At 37.0% G+C, this 21,531-nt stretch overlaps 2 protein-coding genes across 2 annotated transcripts; both read left to right on the top strand.

The window, feature by feature from the left end:
- The first annotated feature begins 3,353 nt into the window (after positions 1 to 3,353).
- Positions 3,354 to 10,051, top strand: LOC139141662 (uncharacterized). Its single transcript, XM_070711248.1, has 6 exons — positions 3,354 to 3,725; positions 4,631 to 4,666; positions 5,037 to 5,145; positions 8,914 to 9,081; positions 9,572 to 9,717; positions 9,983 to 10,051. The coding sequence occupies exons 1-6, from the start codon at positions 3,639 to 3,641 to the stop codon at positions 10,049 to 10,051; spliced, it is 615 nt and encodes a 204-aa protein (XP_070567349.1). The 5' UTR covers positions 3,354 to 3,638.
- Positions 10,052 to 10,438: 387 nt separating this feature from the next.
- On the top strand, positions 10,439 to 21,123 carry LOC139142828 (adhesion G-protein coupled receptor D1-like). The gene is made up of 12 exons (XM_070712992.1): positions 10,439 to 10,553; positions 10,936 to 11,039; positions 11,483 to 11,588; positions 12,192 to 12,345; positions 12,526 to 12,592; positions 13,324 to 13,390; positions 13,759 to 13,850; positions 14,354 to 14,483; positions 14,833 to 14,874; positions 15,471 to 15,542; positions 16,584 to 16,691; positions 19,946 to 21,123. Exons 1-12 carry the CDS (start codon positions 10,467 to 10,469, stop codon positions 20,033 to 20,035), a joined length of 1,119 nt encoding a protein of 372 aa, XP_070569093.1. The 5' UTR covers positions 10,439 to 10,466; the 3' UTR covers positions 20,036 to 21,123.
- The last annotated feature ends 408 nt before the right edge of the window (positions 21,124 to 21,531 follow it).

Below are 21,531 nucleotides of genomic sequence, written 5' to 3' on the forward strand. Positions count from 1 at the left end.
CTGTAGTGCCCCTGTCTACTTCTGCTTCACTGTCTACTTCTTCTTATTGCGATCATTATGAAATAGGGATTTTCAATCCATGCTATTGGATTTGTTAGTGGTGGTGTCGATTGCAAAAGTTCAACTTCAGACTGAAAATTTTTGTTAAATAATCTTAATCCACCTTTAAATATCTGTCATAAAATTTTACCTCAACGTTATGTACCTTTAAGGTATACCGGAAGTATGCGCCTCGAAAGTGAAAGACTTAAACTTTTGCTCAAACTTTTCTAAATGAAACTTTCAACCATTCTCTTACCAAATCAACAATAAAAATTGGGTTCAGCGTGCAAACTTTGGAACAAGCGAAACAAATTGCCCGACATTTTGCGATACTTGAAATTCAAACTGCCCTGTGTAAACTCTGTGGAAAAAATTAAATGTTGGATTTTCGAAAAACGAAGACGGCGGTGAAAGTTTTTCTTTCTCCAAGAGCTTTAAAATGAGCCCCACAAGTGGTATATCAGAAAGGAATTGTAGAAATTTGAGAGTCCGAATATCTGTCCCTGAGGCGCGATCTACCTTTAATTCACTTTCATCTTCTATACGGAGGTTAAGAATATTTATAGACTGGCAAACGCGTACTGTTATTGGATATATTTAAATCTAAGGGCTCTGATCAGGAGCCACTGAACATACAAGGGCCCGCCGGCGCAATCCCCGACCAATCTTTGTCAGGATATCTTCAAAGACTTTGAAAAGATCTAATGTGGTTCATACAAAGAGGAGAATATCACCTCATAAATATCTTATAAAAATCAGAATGTGGAAGCATCGTTTGTGATTTATAAAATGAATACCAAACAATTTTTTGCCTGCGCCGTAATGCTGTTTTTCAAAGTTTACATGACCACAATTCATTGGCACGCTGTTGAATAAATACTATATGACCAGTTCGTTTCTGTGGTTTGTTATGGCATTTGACGACGAGATGTTCCAGAACAGACTTTACAAAATAGTCAGTCCTCCTGATTGATCAGTCTCAAGTATTCAGTCACTTTTCTGTTGCAAAATTACTGGAAATATTATCATAAGTTAAAACAGTCCACTTTTTCTGAGGTTTCGTATTCATGGCACACGTTTTGGAACTGATACCTTTCCGTTCTCTCACAACATGTACCATTAATAGACGTAGAAGATCTCATGGAAGATAACGTTTATGATCTTCTGGCAAACACAAGTTACAGGTGCATTTCCACTTTACGCTCTTGTGGTTTGTATGGAGGGTAAACTTCACTGACTGTCTACAAACTTAGAGGGACATTGGCTGCAACTTTATAGTGATTCAGTAAATGTATGAATGTTCAGTTTGTATGAGAACATCAATCTTTGAAAAAAAAATTTTAAGAAATAAAACAGTGGTCCATATGTGCCCAAGTCACGTGACGAGATTGCTATATGTATGTATGTATGTATGTATGTATGTATGTATGTATGTATGTATGTATGTATGTATGTATGTATGTATGTATGTATGTATGTAGGTAGGTAGGTAGGTAGGTAGGTAGGTAGGTAGTAGGTAGGTAGGTAGGTAGGTAGGTAGGTAGGTAGGTAGGTAGGTAGGTATAGTATCTGTCTGTCTAGTATCTATCTATCTATCTATCTATCTATCTATCTATCTATCTATCTATCTATCTATCTATCTATCTATCTATCTATGTACGTACGTTATTGTATGTAAGTTTGTAAGTTATGTATGCATGCATGCATGTATGTACGTATAGACCGTATAGACATATATGTGTATGTAATGGATGGATGGATGGATGAATATTAAAATGGATGTGGTTTTGTGGCTCTTGTAGACACATACTATTTGGAGATAACGATCTTCTATTTCAAAAAACATAACATCAATATTACGCACGTTACATATCATCATAACTTCACTATTACAGGTTGCAATGGATCAAACATGTACTCCAACGGCGATAACGGTGCATGTTACTTTTTTTCGACAAGCCATAAAGTCACATTCAACGCGGCCAAAGAAGCATGTGAGCAACAGGTATTCCAAAATGGCGGCCATTTAGCGGATATTGTCAACTTGTCGGAGCAAGCTTATATAGAACGAATAATAGATGCAGTTGGCCCAGACGATTATTGGATCGGTTTAGCCGACCTTGACCATGATGAAATTTGGTGTTGGTACTATCCGAATAATCACAACGTCACGGTGATATGGACTAACTGGGATGACGGTTACCCAGACTCGGAATACTGTGCCTATCTAAAGAGATCCGAAGATTTCCAATGGCGCGGCGGATCATGTACCAAAACGTTATCTTATGTTTGTGAGATGACAGAAATGGAATCAGGTATGTACGGTGAGGGTAGGGTACCGAAGGATTAATTTTCGACGATAACTGTCCCAGGACATTTTTTATCAGAGATCTGTTGCTTGTGCCACACTTGACATCCATTGCGTATGTAGGCATACCTCTGGTACCTGAGACACCTGGGTAGTGCCTGGAATACTCCCAATATTGAGAGTGCCGCCCAATTTGAAAGCATCTGTATATCTGCCAATATTATATGTCTCCAAAATTTGCCCGTCAGTAGCGATATTCTCGTCAAATTTCCGAAATATTTACAGTTAGTCTATCGCACGTGAAGGTTTTCCTATAAAAGCTTGGGGACATTTCGGATGTTACCGACCCATATTGAGGATATTTTTCTAATGAAAAGTCGACGTCGACCAACGTTTAGATTCTTTCGTGAGAAAGTGACCCGTTCGGGCGGCACGTATTCGTACCCCTCCAACAGGCTGGGACTATAGGGGCCTGATCCGAAGAGGGTGCTGATGGTTAGAACATGGCGGACGCAGAATTACAGACTGTCAATGTTATGTTTGTAGTGCTTATTATTTAGGATGGAAGCTCATAGAGATAAATAAAACGCACTATTTGCAGCTAAGACATAATTGGGGCTAGGGTAAAGTTTGAGATTTCAGCAAGTCAAGTGTCAGGTCAAGGGGTTACTGTCAAGAAATTCCCAGTCCCCTACATATGCAAATTGGGTCGATAGGATCACATTTAGAAGTGTTTGTAATGCTTGTGATTCGATGTGGAAATGAAAGTGATGAAAAACTTCTATACCCGATTGAATCTGAAACAATGTTTTTTGCGTACAGTACGTATAAGTGATGCTTACAATAAGGAGAAAGCAGTCTAATGCATCTTAAAGTAGGATTTAAATTGAATCAACTGCTTTGAAACCTGTATTTGTAATTTTATTCGTTCATTCACTATTCACTCACTCGCTCACTCATTCCACTGTTTATTCATATCTTTTATTCAAGCTTCAGTGACCAGCTCGACTGTCTGGCCATACTCAAATTGGTCAACGGACTCCACAACAACTTCTGCAACAACAGACGTATCAACCAGCGTCAGTTCTACTTATGCTATTTCTGAATTGGCTTCACCATATCTTCTGACTTCGTCAACCACCGGCCGTCCAGATTCCACCACATCAAACAACGACACCAGCTCCTCTCGGTCGGTCCCTGCCAGCTCATCGCCTTACTCACACTCCACCCTCGAGCGACGCCTGAAAACGGGGAGAGATTCCAAGCAACGACATCAAACGGCACTGGAATGGAAATATCGTTCATGTATTTGCTAGAAAATTTGCAATTTATTAACGAATCCAGTAACTTTGAGGTGCTTCTTGAAATAGCGGACGTGAGTGCTTTCCAACCATACATTGTACTGAATTAAATTCATTACTATTTTGTTAGATTTTTTAATAGTTGAATTTTTTATTAACCTGATTAAAATCCGATGTACAGATGGATCTGTCTTTCACGCTGTCGTGTTACGCTCTTTTTTCAGCGAGGGGAGGACCCAGAAAAAAAAGCCCGTAACACGATAGCGGATTTTAATCAGATTTTAGTCCCTCATAATCAGTTAATTGACTCAGTGCCGTCCTGGTTTTTGTCCAGATACCATAAATTTAACCTGTGTGGCCCGAAGATAGTAGCATTGCTTTTATTTTTTCATTTATGTATTTGTTTATTTATTTCCTTGCTTGTTTGTTTGTTCGGTGGAAACCAGTTTCACTATCAGACTCGGAGGAAATTGTTATACCGACATAGGCCTCTTTCAGAATTGTAAAATTCCTGCTCTACTGTATTGCTTTTATTGGCGCATCAATTTGTATGATGTTATTATGATAACGCGATTAGTTACGATGAATTGCAAATGCATAGCAACAAAATTACAAACACTGACGGTCTTGAAATACCTGTCAGTAAATTTTAATGAACTGGTTTATTATCTTTTTCCAACATTTTAGTGATGAAGATAAGTAAGCAGTGTCGATAAAGAGCCTTAAATTCCTTTTACAACGCATTCGTCTGATATTTTGGTAAAATTGACGAATATATTTTCTAATAACAATAATGATGTATCCATCTAAAACGATTTCCATCGATAAAATGTCACCGTACCGCTTAAAATAGAAATACAAAGATCATAAAAATACAATGATAATGAAATTGCAATGAGAAAAAACGCACTGATAAGGAAGTCAATTCGATGCACTGATAAGAAAGTTAACTCGATCATGTTTTCTCTTCACTTTACAGAGTGTCCTACAACAATCAACCGACATCCTACGACAGGTAATAAATAAATGGGAGAGAGAGAGAGAGAGAGAGAGAGAGAGAGAGAGAGAGAGAGAGAGAGAGAGAGAGAGAGAGAGAGAGAGAGAGAGAGGGGAGAGAGAGAGACAGACAGACAGACAGAGAGAGAGAGAGAGAGAGAGAGAGAGAGAGAAGGACAGACAAAGACAAAGACAGAGAGAGACAGAGACAGATGGACAGACGGACAGAGACATGTGGAGGCAAAGACAGATCTAGACAGACGCAAGGGTGAAAAAGGCAGTGAGGATAGTTGTCATAAATCTGTCAACGATGACGTGAATACTTGATTTAACATTTACAAATGGTTTCTCTATCTGGCATGTGATAACATTCTATCTTCTGTTCACAGCGCCCACAATCGTTTCCATACATACCCAATGCCATCGATCAAGTCATGTTGAAAATTTCATCCATGCTAAAAATCGGTGAATATATTCAACTCTCGACAGATGTCATACGTAAGTTAACACGTAGAACGCCTTCCCACTACCGTTTATGGTTTCCGATAAACTAGTATATTTGACGAAAATTATTCTTTGGTGTAAATTTTGGCCTATATCGGACGTCACAAAACAACAAATATTCATTTAAAAAATGCAAAAGTTAAAAAGGCCCTTCCTGTAAAGTTTACCGCTATTTTCTAATGCTGGATATATTAATGAACAAAATACACAATTTAGTATCAGTATCAGTTAACATTTTCTTCCAAAAAGATCGTCTATTTATCGGTTGAGTTATTGTAAATCTTATTAGATCCAAAAATAAAACTATATTCTTGATCATTTTTTCAAAGTCATTTCTTGAAAGTAGGCATATTTACATAAAGGCAGGGGGAGCCTATAAATACCCCCTATCTCCCTGGGGATTCATAATCCAACATGAGTGGCACATGGTAACAACGTCAACGAATGCTCCCGAAAATCTGGATCTTTCAACAACCATGGTGTAAATTAAAGCACTGTTCCAACATATTACGTTTTGTGAATACTTGTGGCATCTCCCTGTTGGCGAAATTCTCTCATTTTTTCCATTTTAAGTTGATTTTTTATGCCAAAACTGCTTCGATGCTGTGTTCGAAGCGTCCAACAAACAATAGATGAAAGCATTCAAACAGCTGCCAATCACGAGGGGACGCGCAAAGGTGCAAACGATCAAACATTTGTTGTGTACATCGGATCGATTACGATGTCAACAATGAATAAACGATTCTTACTACTGAACGAAAAAACTTGACCAACGGTTACTGAACACGTGCCTCAATGAATTCAGACACAAACGGACTACTTCATGGTTTCAAGAAGATTGCCTCTCCCTTTTTGTTCGTTGATATGTGTACCTGTAGGCCTATGAATGGGTGATGTGTGTGTTGACCTGCAGTACGATATTTTACGATAGATAGCTTTTGGAAGTATGTTGTGGCCTAGCCCTGCGTACGATGACGTGTATTCCCGGCGTTAGGCCTATACGGCCTCCCATCACAGCTCTGCTGATTACCATGGACAAAACTGGCAACATGCGGATCCAATTTGGACGGAGCACGAAAAACTACTTTCTAACTGTTTTCGGCCGAAATCAACTCGATTCCGATCTACATGTATGCAGCCTACCCAAACCACTCAACCGTTCACAGACTGCGAAAAAAATGCTCTCGTGACGTCCAAAACCGTTGTTTGCTTTGCTCGCGATGCACGGTCAATGGCTCATGCAGTGGACGGGCATTGGATACGTTCATGCCACGATTATACAGGTGCCCATGAGCTACATTATTTCCTGTCGGGTCGGGGCGATGAAACTAAATCGTGATTGATTCATCTCTGTCGGATTTGACCAAAAAGAGACACTTGACTGTTTGACATAGATTACAGCATCAAATGTTGACCGTTCAGACTGAAACATGATAAAAGGTCTCTAGATCGCCGTGATCGGTGATGTCGTTGTTCTCTATACGTTTTTCTGAGCTAGTTTTTTACTAAATTGTTCGAGTATTAGCTGACGGTTTTTTTTGAAAACTTAATCAACTTTTCTTTCCCAACCAGGGCACAACATTACCTTTTTTACTTTCATGGTAACCTAGGATGAATTAAATCGCAGATTAATAGACTCTTATGTTCTTCCTCGATTGTCTGTGACTGATTTTGCTATCCCAATATCGATATTGCGTTCGCACTCGGGTGTCTTGAAACTTACGTCATTCACTGAAATAGTTTTCCGACAAACTCAAGAAATTCGACAACTACTAACGAATAGTCGGCAAAATTTACAGAGACAAGCAATAATAATTATGGTCATTTTACCGTCTTTTTTACCATTTTTGCCGTCTTTAGATAAGCGGACTCGCTTGACGGAAACAGTATATAACGATCTGAGTTCCCATATTTTTACCCTACCCGTGCGAGTGTAGTATTCGAATGAGTTAGATCATAATCTTACGCTGTTACGAGTGGTCTGGAGATTTTTTATAATATACAATAAATTGACCTTATCAAAATTATACTCTGTTTTACATTGCTTGGATATTGATATTTTTTCGATACTTTTGACTTTTGACTTTTTGATTCTCCATTGGCGGCAGCACATGCACGGTTACAACCGTCATGTGATGACCGAAGTGTGATTGTAAAGTTGTCGGGAAGTTGTTCAGAAGAAAAATCAGAGGCTGCAGTTCGGGATTTTTCAAAATGAACCCATTATACATTTCCTATGTCTTTGAAACGGGGATTACGGTAATCTTTCATGTAGTTGTGAACGTATTGGCAATGTTTTTCCACGATGAGTGTGAACTGATTCTTTGTTAGTAAAAATCATCAGAAATGGTCCGGTGACCGTGATAAAATAGACACAGATGCAAAACCATTGCGAGGAAGATAGTAAGAAATTCACATTGCAATATTTGCTGTCGTATTTCTCAGCAGGAATAATAAGTTTTTACTCGTTGTGTATAAGAATATTCGGAATCGTGTTCTCACTGGACACCGAACTACCTGCTATCAACAGTACGTTATGTATCATTGGCGGTAACACATTGGTCGTAATCTTGTCTAATTCTGCCCCGCCGTTTGTACCGTCCAGAAATTTCAAAGCTGGATTTTTTCACCCTGACATATAATACAGCGACCTTGCACACTAATGATCATTCCACTGTTTCTGTTGGGGTTTGTTGGTTTTTTAATTTGCTCCGTGGCCGAGGTAAGATTTTTTCAATACGATACACAGTTTGAAATATTTTCAAGGTAAATTTAGTATATTCCCAGTTTGTGGGGTAAAGTTTTCTGGAGTGAAAGTTTGAGTTGACGCTGATAGAGTAGACGTCGAGCCCGGCACAGTTGACTGGGACCCGGTCGGTTTGGGGTCGTTTAGTCCAGAAGCCTGCAGCAGAGTTATGTATGATCACCGTTCGGCATTTGGGTGATTTTTTGGTCAAAGTAATGCAGTAACAATGTACGCCAGATTCTTTGTGTTGTTTTTGTCACAACCGTCATACGCGTATACGGACGGTTTTCGATTAAAAACGGTAGTTATATCCAGTGCTCGTAAATGCGTGCAAAATTTATTCAGTGACTGTTTACGCAGCAGTCGTAAATACGACTAGGATTTACCACCACGTAACCACTGTAAACACCGCATCAACAGTCCATACGAAAATTTTGTGCTGAATCGAGGGAGATAACAATTGCGGTAGAAAAGGTCAGTCCATCATCCGTCAAAGTTGTTGATCGGAAAAATCTTCACTGAGCGCCAACTACATGAGTGGCTGTTATAGTTGTACACGTAGTTCTATGGGCTTTCCACTGTCCATTGTTACGAGCTATGTTCAAAGTGCGTCAAGCTACGAATATTTTCATGTACTGAGTTACAGACATCGATGAAGTACCGGGTACATTGATTTTGTTCAAAACCACTGCCTGTTTGTTCCTCGTGTTGTTTTTGTGTTCCTAACGTCGACTGGCTCTATGTGCGTACAAACATAGCAGTCGGGATTAAGATTTCCTGGATAAATAGATTTATTCCGCCTCTGACGCAAAGATACACACTGTTTTACATGTGCCACTCCTAGGCCCTGGGATCGATTTCCATACCTTTAAAAGGTATTCCATATAATTTTACTCCTTATCATACGTACAGGGGGTATTTCACAATGAGATACGTGTAGTTTTATTGGCTGTGGCATATTTTTTCAATTAAATTCATACCTATTTTAAATAGCGATGTTATTTAAATGGTTTCAGATCTTGAAATAGAAGCACATGATCCAGATACTTGGTCCAGGAAATGGAGATTTCCAAGCAGGACCGCTGACGGCGCTGTTGCTGAAGATGAAGATGATATTCATACAGAAAACGACACAATCGAACTCATCATGCCACCGACCAATCATAATCACTGTACCTATAACGGTACGGACGATTTGTGACGTAATCCATGTTATGATTGAGAAAACAAATCAAAACGTCATTTTAGATAAACGCCTGCAAAAAATAATATGAAACTACGTCAAACTAAAGTATTAATTGTCCGTGTTGTGACTGTAATACATGGAAGAGATTAATGACATCGATTTCAAGATTTCGTTTCACATATATCGATGTATGCCTGGAGAAGACGTCGATAAGACTCGAGCAAGCTACGCCTACACAAAGTTACAAATCGTCTTCCTAGTTAGACTGTTGTTTAATATGCCTGGCGTCGACACTGCAAACCGTGAAAATATAGCAATCTCGAGGTATATATTTAATATAAAATGGCTCTACAGAGTAAAACGTATAAATCTGACGTTCCAATAACCCTCTGCCAGATATCATTAAAACATTTGAATAAACTGAAGTATAATTTGAAGGAGTGTGCGCATATTGACTGCTTTATGCTGCTTCTTACCCTTTGTTTCAGTTTCTATGGCAACCATAGGATTAATGTACCGAGGGGTGAGTGATCGGCAAAACAAACAGATACTCGGCAGCAACGTATTATCAACGACCCTCTCTTTCTGTGATGACGTCATCAGCGTCCCTGCTACATTTTCGCTGACTGTGAAGGTTAGTTTCACTCGAAAAAGACCACTACCTGCCCGGATGACGTAAGCAGACATCGCGTCTCTGCCCCTCCAGGCAAACCATGTTGTCGCAGATATCTGTTGGCAAACCAGTTTCAGCAACGCATAGATATATTCATCGTGAATTGGTCGTTGAAATAGATAACGCGTCAGCAATTTCACAGATTTATGTCATTTTCACGAAACCAATAAGCCTTATAGCTTACAACAATAAAAAACATTATTTATTTTTCTTTCCTTTCATCTAGAACGACGATGCAGAAGACACTAGGAAACGCATAGCAGCCTGCTCATACTTAGATTTCGATAACATGTAAGCAATGCTATTCCTCTAGGGACAACTCTGTTGTTTATGTAGACATCCATAAATTTACAGATACGGAAGTCTATACTTTTTATTTTATTTTTTCTATTTTACGAGTGATAACCAATCTTCTGATTGCCGGACATGTTAACACGCCGACAGCAACACCCTCAGCAGCAGGCTGTTGTTACATATAACGAGAACTTCTGGAAATCTCGACGAGTCTGGTTACTATATCAAAGTTTTCTGAATAGATTAAACGTCATTAATTAATCCAGGGGAAAAAAAGAATTATTGACGACAAATCATATAAATTATAAATATAAATAAGTTTTGTAAATTAGATAAAAATATAATCTTATTTAAATATATTTTGGTTTTGAATCCCGGTATGCAGAAACGAGAGATGGAAAACAACTGGTTGTAGGATGGAAAGTCGAAGTGGCAGACAGGTCACGTGTCATTGCGATCACACTACCAACTTTGCCATACTTCTACAGATTGTACCCTTTAAGGTAGGTAAAGGTGGTGGAAAATCCCTCCATCTAAGAGGAAAATTCCAGAAATATGAAGGATACTCGGTAATTTAACATGGCAGATGACTGAAATAAATACTGCGATGTTATGAAAAGCTGAATATAGGCTGCAACAGTTGATTAGGAATTGTTTCAAGAAAATACACTGTATGTATGGTGGAAACATTGCATCTGTGACAACAGAAGAACAAGAAATCACCTTAGCGGAAAAGTGGGCGAGTTTTAAAACGAGCAAGTGCTTCGAAATTTAAAAGTTCTTAAACAGAGTGTCTCACGAGACATACAATATTGATTTTAATTTTGATTCTGACTTTAAATCCTATCAGAAGTGAACTATTCAAACAATATTGTTTTCTGACAGCTTGATCCGCACCACGGTCAAATCCTCTGCTACATAAGTCAGATTGGTGGCGCTATTTCTCTGGTGGCTTTGATGGTGGCCTTCCTCCTGTATTGCTGCCTACGGTAACTTACAACGAATAACACTTCAAACTTCTGTACAAATGTGTGACCCTTGTCTACACGCTTGTCAAGTCGTCAAAAAGACAAAAAATCCTTTTATATGTGGTCGCCACAGCTGATACTTGTCCATCGATGTTAGAACGTTTCATGAATTCAAGTTTTATTGATAACAAGTAGAACAATGACAAAACTTGAGGTCCTCAGAACTTAAAACCAGGTGACCTCTACAGACTTACTTGCCATCACAGACAAGGAGAAATTCCTTGTCTGTGTTGCCCTACAGGCTGTTAAAAGGTTATCGCTGGAAGGGTAATTTATTTTGACGAACGAAACCTTATACAGAGTTTTAAATGTTTTAACAAGAGCGTTTGTTACGTTTTTGTTTTCCAAGAACAATAACAAAGCTTTACTGAAGTTTCTCATTTACATTATGTCACTTTCTTTAGGTCCACCATGGTTTCTGAACGTATGCTGATTCATAAGAATTTACTGGTTGCCATGTTCATTCTACAACTGACCATTATAGTCAGCAGCGCAATGACAAATCAGAAAGTAAGTTTTTTTAGAAGAAGGTCGTTACGTGGAGGTATACTTGCTGACGGTACTTTCAATATAGTGTAAAATAAATAAATAGGACAATAGCATTGATATAAGCAGCTCATAGGACTGCGGTTCAACAAAGTTAAAAGTTTTCAAATGACAAGTTCACCTCACTGATAGACTGGAAGATCCGTCGCTCGAGGGGGAACGTAGAGAGCGCCCTCGAGCGACGGATCATCCAATCTACCTCACTGAACGCTCAAAAAATTTCCGAGACAAATTATATTTATCACAGTGTTGCCTGAAAAGTGCCTAGCATGAAGAGTAATACAAAACAGATAATTATATGAGAACAAAATAATCTTTTTTCTAAAGGAAAGGCAAACTAATTCACCTATTTCTTTCTTCATGTGTATCAAATTCATTTTTCTGTTTGCGATAGAAAATTAAATATCTGTACATTCTGTACAAAGTCAGTGAAGTTTGTTTGTAAATCCGTTGTATTAATTTCTGATGCACTTCTTTAAGGTTTATCATAAATTCCGAATTTCGTTATTGCGCAAACACTGTTATTTAACACATTAATCACCATACACCATTTACTACATGTATTAGATTTTGTGCAAAGTATCAGCTGCAGTGATCCACTATTTCGCCACGGCCATGTTCCTATGGATGCTTGTAGAAGGTTTACAGTTGTATCGACAAGTTGTCCGTGTTTATGGAAGTGAAATTAGCTGGATGATATATTACTACCTTATTAGCTGGGGTAATTAACATATTCATAATCATATTTATTTATTTAACAAGGTTCAAAGATTTATTGATAGCTATTTGAATGATGGCCTGTTATACGCTGAAAAGCATCAACTTTGTGATGAATGAAGAAAAAATAAATCTCGATGTTAACCAAAAAAGATGATTAAGCATCGTTTTCATTATTCAACAGGCTTACCAGCACTTATTGTGAGTGTAACAATTGCCGTCGGGTGGAAAGACTACGGCGGAGGTCAAAGGTTAGTGTGTATGTATGCATATTTATATATTTAAGCACATACGATTACCCTGATCCTGATAATTGAGATTTATGTTTTGATACTCGTAAATATAGAGGAAAGTACGGTATGTTATGTTACTTACACATTCCCCAGTTTTGCTCGTTTGTCGCTCAGCTGCGGGACGCATAAGTACGCTAGGTGGATTTGGGTACACTGTGACGTCAAAAGTACTCATTCATATGACAAAGTAGTATTATCTGGGACCATGATTGGGCAAACCTATCTTTGCACCCTAGGTACAACTTTTGGAAGGTATTTTGCAGACACGAAATAATTCTTGTGTGGAGGAAACACGATTTCGACAGGAATTGGAAGGCGAAAAGGGTCGGCTACAATGATAGATCCACCTTCTACAACTTTCCCTTATAGCGTATTCATTGCCCTATGGCTATTTGTGATATAAACGGATATCAAAGTATGTGGTCGTCACGTGATAAAGAGTGGTCTTAACACATTAGCAATAAATGCTTCATGAGCACTTAAAAACGAGATTCTTACCATATGGTGAATCTATTATTAAAACATTGCGTGAATGTTACATTGATGAATTTACCCACAATAACTACTGTATCTGGTTATGGTTGCGATAATTTTATCGCTTTCTTTCTTAGAGAATATTTGCAAAGTTCTTTTTAATAAGCTCAAAACAAATCTCTCTGATATATTCTTTTGACGGTGTACCATTGCAGTTGCTGGTTGTCAAACGAAAACGGTCTCATCTGGTTTTTTGCTGGGCCGGTTCTGACGATTATTCTGGTAGGTATATTGTTGAATAAGAGGAAACTTCATGCACTCTGAACTTCCCGAACAATTTTTGGGAAATCTTATTTATCAATGTTGTGTGTGATTGCTTTCGATTAAAAACTCATAAATGCCGATAATGCCAGTAATTGGATACTTGTTTAGTACAAGGTATATTATATTCGGTCTGTCACTATTCATTGATTTTAAAGTAAACGTTCCATCGTAGAAATCCGACTCCGTTGACGGGATTTTGTGACACTGTGGCAACCACATCGAATATGAATGTAAATTCTGTAAGCAAACTAGAAAAAACTAAGAATATTTAATTTCACAGAATTAAATGTAAAAGTGACCTTTCTGTGTATGATTACTCCTCATAGATCAATACGTTTATCTTAATTTGTGTCGTCAAAGTTGTCTATACGGCTTCTGAAGGCAGAGATGGCAATCAATACAACAAAGACAGTGCAAGGTAAGAAACCGGATGAAAATCTTACCACTAGTCACTCTCGGATTCTTTTGGAAAAAATCTGTGTTGTACTATACTGTAGAATGGAACTTTACAAGTGATTATCATAGATTAAGTAAGATATGGGCTATAGACATTTATCTTATTTTCAAAGATGTTGTTTTAAGTAATATGACATCCTTATAATAACATGTTTACTTACAGAGATGATATTCAATATAAATACATTTATTATGAAATTCGAATATCCAAAAATCCGATTCTTTACGCAAAGGTTTATGTCATATCGGTAAGTACCTCAACTAGGGAACAAGCATGAATGAAATAACTTTAGTCTGCTATAGATCTTGTAAGTTAACATTACAACCACATTAAATTGAATTTAAGTTCTCTTGCAGAACCCATATACCAAGTGAATGTTTCTTGCCATTGTATAACGTTCATGTTGTGTTCTCATGGAACTTCTCATTGATGATATGTAATGGGTTTGTGTTCTATATTGACAGCCGAGCTTCCATTCGAAGTACTCTGATGTTACTGCCTCTGCTAGGACTAACCTGGTTGCTCGGATTCTTGGCTGTAAACAATGACACCATCGTCTTTCTCTATCTCTTCACTATTCTCAACTCACTGCAGGTAAAATTTGTGTTTTCGACGTCAGGTCAAAGGTCAAAATGTAACCGTAACGCATGGGAAATATCGCTTGCTTTCTTTCACTGCTGAATTATAATGATTAATAATGAATTATAATGAACTATAATGATTATTTTCATCAGCCTACTGTCATTAGATATAATAAAGAAATTCATTTAAGTTTCACCAAAATAATATGTTGAAAATTTCGTCTTTCAATCGTCTTAAGTCATTTGAGTCTTCTTAATTTTGTTAACCACTATCTTTGATGTGAACATTTGTTGTTGCTTCAGACTTAAAAAGTTACGTTCATTAATGATTATCGTTATTTCTTTTCACTTTGACTTTGCAGGGGCTGTTTATTTTCATATTTCATATTTTACTCAACACAGAGGTACAGTATATCATATTCACTAAAACCTTTCACAAACACCAAGGTGAAAATATGAAATATGTGTAGAATCATCTTATTTGTTCATGATGAAAATACAACACCATCAAAACTTCTCTGTCCATAAATCTGAGCAGGACTTTTCCAAAGTGTTTCTCTTCCACTGAAAAACTATGATGTCACTTTACTTCGTAGTATGATTAGTTAAGGTTAATAATATTAATTTTTTTCTTATCCATTTTGTAGCACATTGTCATTTCTTTGTATTTTATTGTTTTCAGGTGAACACAAAATACGCTGCAGAATGAGAAAACAATCCTTCGCTTTTTTAGCCCCACAATGGCTACTTTATATATGAGGACATGGCATCTTCAATTCCGCCGGCGGGAGATTCTTACCCGCAAATACAATTTGTAATCCGGAACATATCAGTGCATTTCAGCTCGGTCCATCCAATATGCGATAATCAGAAATTCTTTTGACGCTACTTTATTATTCGCAAGTCAAAAATTCAATAATAATGAGTTTTGAATATTCAGCGATGTGCTGATAATCGAGAATTAATGAGTTTAAAATAGATATTGTTTTCTTTTCCGTAGATGCGAAATGCCATCAAAAGGAAGAAACACATACGTGAAATGACAAGAATGGAATTTATTTCAAGTACAGCGGTGAGAAATCATCATAAAAGTTACTCTTAGATTTGATTGTGATCAGGTTATATCAGACTTGCTATACAGTAAGAATCATAAGACACGTTTTTATGGGACATTATATCATACCAGTATATTGAACGCGAAAATGCAGGGATCTGATTGGTCGAGACGCGAAAAGAACTGTGGTAATATTGGCGATATGCCACGGCTGCCACACACGCGACCTCTCGGCAAGAGCCAAAATCCTTTTTTTGGCGTTCTATGCGAGAATTTCAATATACTGTTATGATATAATAGCAATAAATCACACCCAGCGACAGTATACCACTCGATTTATATATGCACTCGCTATGTCGTGAACTTGTCAAAATCTCGTGGTATACATACCATCGCTGGGTGTGCTTTATTGCTTAATTAATCTTATGATGTTTATGTTTGGAAAGTCTCTGTAAACAAGACATTGTTTACCATAATCAATCCATCAATTTCATCGGCAAGCAAATTAAAGTGACAGAGATTAAAGAAATATTGTACACATAAAAAAGATACGTGTAGTCCTGAAAATCATCCATAGTTGAATGGAGCAGAGGATTGCATTGTAGGGTAGAATGCGCCTCGGGGACAGATATTCTGACTCTGGTCTACCACTGGTGGGGAGTCATTTAGAAGCTCATGGAGGAACTAAATCTTTCGCCTATATTTTTGTGAAAATCGGAAATTTAATTCCCTCGCCTCCCCCGTAAAGTTATGACTGGAATGCTGGTCATTTTGAATTCCAAGTGTCGGTTAATACTTGTTTCTTCAGTGCGATATTTTGCGAGGACACATTCTGATTTTTATTCCAAATTTTGGAAAGGCATGGTATATGGAAAGTGAGCGAAAGTTTATGCCTTTAAATTTCGGGGCACATGTTACCTTAATGAGAGGGTTGGCATAGTAACCAGTGTTGTGTTTAACGAGTCTTAGAGCTAATGATCGAAGTAATATATATCATAAAACATTAATATTGTTCAATACTTGTGAACACACTGGGCTTATTTTGTTTCATTTCGACAGGGGATGTCAACGAGTCATCGACATAACACAAGTTCAAATGCATGCTACACTCATGATGGTGAAGATTATGTCATTGCAACACCACCTAGGATTATTATTGATGATCCAGTACGTATTTACTATGTATTAAGATAACATGACAGTGTTATGATATGAACACGACACTTTGTTATTATTAAACATGAAATGTGTTCATACGTATACCAGTATACAAGTACAGGTGAATGTATTTGTCCTGGCGGAGAGATAGTTCGGGCAGAGTGTGCGTGCAGTTCTGACTTTTATTTTACAATTTATGATATTAATCGCTTTTACTTTGATCAAACATATTCATCGTAATTTTTCAGCCGTATTTTTATTTATTTATTTATTTATTTATTTATTCGTTACAACCCTTTTAAAGCAGGGGTCACTGAAGACAACAGGAGCAGCAAATGACACCCAAAAAAATGCAAATAAAAACATACAGAAGAGATACATGTAGTTGAAAAAATCTAACAAAGAAAACAAGCCATTGTTATCAACTATTCCATCTATTTATTTACTCCATGTATTGTAAAGAAATGGGCAAACGAACAAATAACAAGAAAACGTTGGAGACTTCGCTCCCTTTGATATTACATGCAAAATTTCAACATGACAATGCATATTATCGAAGTTCGCACATGCCTTGCCTGAAATGACAAGGTGTTGCTCTGTTCTATGACATCATCAGAGTAATTGAGATGACGTCATCAAACAAGGAGCAAAGCTCTGATTGACACTTCAATAACCGTAATGCAACGACGACTGAAGTGGCTCAGTTTAAGTTATAGAGACATCGATCAAATGCTTTGGCTGTACAGACCGCACACATATACTAGTATATTTAGGGACGGACCATTAGATCTTGGGAGGGGGGATGGTCAAAACAGAAAAAAAAATTTTCAGAGCAGAAAGTTAAGAAAAAAAAATATCTTCAAACAAGTTTGCAAAATAAAAAAAAAATAAATAGAGACAAAGGCGTAAAAAAAAATCTGCAAAGTCTTAAATTTTGAATTTTTTTTAGATTTTACCGACAGTAAGCAACTTTCTGTATTTTTAATACATCCTCCCGGCACATTTTAATTTTAATTTATACATTTAGAGTGACTTTATCCCTTATACTGGAAGTTGTGATTATCTTATCTTTTCAGGACTTTTGTATTCTGATCACTTGAAAATTATGAAATTATGAGCCTGTTTTCTACTTGTTTCCTGTGTACAAACCAAGCAGGTACACTAGGTAAAACATTGAAACTATGGTATGGTTGTCAAGACAGAAAGTTGTATTTGCCTTTTAAGATCAAGGTAAACAGATGCAGGCCACATCAGTTTCATTTTTTTCACAGCATTTTATTACAATGATGAATGCAAGAATGGGTGAACAAGTAGAAACACGTCAATAATGATAAAACAACATATCAAGTCATTATGTATTATTTTGCTTTTAAAAAGGCATTTTCAATTCTTGTTTCTCAAAAAACAGCCTCAAATAACAACAGCAACACATGTTTTAACATTCAACAATACACTACATAGAATGCCATCTATCCAACAAATCCCAACACAAAAACACATAAAGGGTTGAACTTTGAAAGTTTCTCGATAGCAAATACTGAATAAATCTGCATGTTAATCGTTTTTGTGTAGCAAATTTCAAAGAAATTGGACAAGCCCTTTCAGAGAATACAGATTTTTTGACCATGAATGGCATAAATTGCCCCAAAAGACAAATATTGAAATTTCAACACATCTATACACATCCAATCAATTTGGACATGCTGCTACAGAGAAATAGATGTTTTGATCAAAAAGGGCAACAATTGCTCTAAAAACACAAATATGCAAATTTCACTATATTATTTAGCTTATTTTAGCTTCTCAGCTTGTCAAAATCAATTGTTAATCATGAGATATGCATGATGTTTGGTGGGTGAATGTAGGCATTTCACCACGCAGTAGAAAGGGAAGCCAGGAAACCAAAATAGTCAATTTTCAAAACTATACGAAGCTACTGAGGAGTAAGAAGACCATGTTTCAGAGGAAGATGTGTAATCCGAAAAAAATGCTCCCAAAGTGCCACCAAATAACACCATTTTTATCTCTATTTTTCAAAAGCTCCAACGGCAGGAGGGGGACACCCCCTCCTGACCACCCCCACAAAAATACTCCCCAAGTGCCACCAAATAACACCATTTTAATCTCTATTTTCAAAAGCTCCAACGGCACGAGGGGACACCCCCTCCTGACCACCCCCACAAAAATACTCCCCAAGTGCCACCAAATAACACCATTTTAATCTCAATTTTTCAAAAGCTCCAACAGCAGGAGGGGGACACCCCCTCCTGACCTCCCCCAGCAAAAATACTCCCCAAGTGCCACCAAATAACACCATTTTAATCTCAATTTTCAAAAGCTCCAACAGCAGCAGGGGGACACCCCTCTCCTGACCTCTTCCCAGTGACCGCTTGCGTGGCCGCTTGTGGTGCTTGGCACCACGTTTGCCCTCTTTATCTTCAGACAGCGACGAACGAAAAAAAATTATAAATTTGAAAATTTACTCTGAAAAAAAAAATTGCACAGCTAATCTCAACTGGAAAAAAAAAAATTCAGAAATTTACAATAGTAAAAAAAATTTTCACAATTTCATTGTGACCACCCCCCTCCCAAGGTCTAATGGTCCATCCCTTATTGTAGACTGGAAAAGCTGTCGCTCGAGGGCGCTCTCTACACAACTCCTCTTTCAGTCTAATCTGTATTGCTTGACTATGTACTACGTCTGACGCTGACTATGACGATTTGATGGCATATCTACCACTAATAATGTTACATCCGCATATAATATGTACAGGGGAACTAGGAGTAAATAGTCTGAGCAATATGATATTGTTTCCATAATTATTAAAAACTAATATTATAATTACGAAGTATTGATATCAGTAAAACCATGTCAGTATTTTATCAGGGTTGAGCTTCCTTTCTGCGTAGCAGCACTCCATAAAACTAAACGTGTATGAAATATGTAACATAGGCTGGGATGTCCAATATATTTAAAGTAGAAGTATATAAAATGTGTACTTTTACTTTATATTGGCCGATATGTTACACTTAATTCATACACATTCATAGATTTTATCAAGTACTACTAAACAAAAAGTAAACTCAACACCGATGAAATATTAACATAGTTATTTATATATTTCATAATTATATTTTTAATAATTACGAAAAAATTATCATGTTACTTTGATTATTTAATCTTAGTTTGTCTGTGTATATGTTCACTTATTGTATCAGAGTGAGCATGCAGTTACCAATTTCGTTGTTTCTTCTTTCTCCAGGTTTTGACAAGCTTTGCAAGCATTAAAGACCAGGTTGACGGCAACTTTGTAACATCCTTGAATTGTCCTGACAATGTCGATGGCAAATAGCAAGCAAGCAAGCAATATTTTGACTGGAGAATTTCAAACTTGAATTTTCATGTACATTGCATATGCATGATGATGAAGTGTTGACATTCTGGGAACCCAGCCTAGAGTGAACGAAGTGCTGAGTTGCAGCAATTTGGAAGAGTGTCGGTTTCAGTGACACGATGGAACAGAACTTGACAAAGTACAAACTTACAGAATAAAGACTTGAAGAAATGTGTTTATCAGATGGCAAAAGATTGAAAAGTGCAAGGTGGCAAGACATGACAGAAATTCTCTTACCAGAACAAACTTTGACAACAAACCTGATGCCAGTTGTACATTGCCTGTTCAGACTTATTTCACACCAGAGAATGCCAGGCTAGAAATTAATCTTCAGACAAATAAACTGACAACGCATCAGAGGCTTCATCAATTTAATATTAAAGATCAAATAAACCATATTTAATGCAAATTAGCATATAAAACACATCAAAGTTAAAAAATCCATACAGTATTCAGTAGTCCCTGGACCAGTATCTGTGTAAGTCTAGCAATCAAGTGGTCTACTTTGCTAGTCCTGCAGTCTCATCTTACAGTCTATTTTTCTAGTCCTTTGGTGTACCGGTAGTTTTCTAGTCCTTCATTGCCAAGTTTGCTAGTCTCTCAGTCTTCTTTGCTAGTCCTGAGGTCTAAGCTTGCTAGTCAACACAACATATATATATATATATATATATATATATATATATATATATATATATATATATATATATATATATATATATATATATATATATATAAAACATTAGCATACACAATAGACTACAGAGTGTGCAGTCATAGCAAAAATAATTTTGTGTTCCCAGACCGGGACCGTTGAATTGTCATTGGGCCATTTATAAATAGGAGACACTGCCAGTGTGTTCAACTTCGTTTTTTGCATCCATCCTTAAAATATTTTTAAGAATAGAAATAGGTCCATTTAAGGATGTAGTTTATATTCCAATAGCTCTTTTTATTTACAACTCCCAACAGCACACGAGGTGATGATCTGTTAGCTCTGGTTACACAAATATCACCTGTTACGGGTATTTATCTCATCTGTTCAAATTTCCAATTTTCGAAAAAATTAAGGGAATTAAAATTAATGGACTAAAAATATAATCAGACGAGACAGAAATTGAATATTTACAGTGTGTCCCTCCAGGGGTCCAACATCAGTCTTTGGTACACACTAAAAATAGAATCCATATGGTATGACCTGATTTGAAAGCTTTTATGTCAAATAAATTATGTACAGTAGTTTACTAGTCCTGCATGCATGCGATCTGAACACATGATGTGTTCAGATCGCATGCATTCATTGAAATGCTCTTTACATGTTTAAATAAAGAGCTTTTTACAGAGGTGTCAAGTTCACAGTCAAAAGAGGGAACACTTTCAGGAAATGATCATTGTAATCTATGATGGAATGCGAAGGGAATCACTGATGCTTTACATGTAATATTCTTGGAGGAATG

Source organism: Ptychodera flava, chromosome 10 (assembly GCF_041260155.1).
Source record: "Ptychodera flava strain L36383 chromosome 10, AS_Pfla_20210202, whole genome shotgun sequence".
Taxonomy (NCBI): Eukaryota; Metazoa; Hemichordata; class Enteropneusta; family Ptychoderidae; genus Ptychodera; species Ptychodera flava.

Bases quoted from the DNA above. Each gene is read 5' to 3' on its own strand.
- LOC139141662 (XM_070711248.1), top strand. From the start codon at position 3,639: ATGGAAATATCGTTCATGTATTTGCTAGAAAATTTGCAATTTATTAAC. The intron at 3,726-4,630 runs GTGAGTGCTTTC...TTCACTTTACAG, and splicing joins TGCTTCTTGAAATAGCGGAC to AGTGTCCTACAACAATCAAC. The intron at 5,146-8,913 runs GTAAGTTAACAC...AAATGGTTTCAG, and splicing joins ACTCTCGACAGATGTCATAC to ATCTTGAAATAGAAGCACAT.
- LOC139142828 (XM_070712992.1), top strand. From the start codon at position 10,467: ATGGAAAGTCGAAGTGGCAGACAGGTCACGTGTCATTGCGATCACACT. The intron at 14,484-14,832 runs GTAAAATTTGTG...TTGACTTTGCAG, and splicing joins CTATTCTCAACTCACTGCAG to GGGCTGTTTATTTTCATATT. The intron at 14,875-15,470 runs GTACAGTATATC...TCTTTTCCGTAG, and splicing joins ATATTTTACTCAACACAGAG to ATGCGAAATGCCATCAAAAG.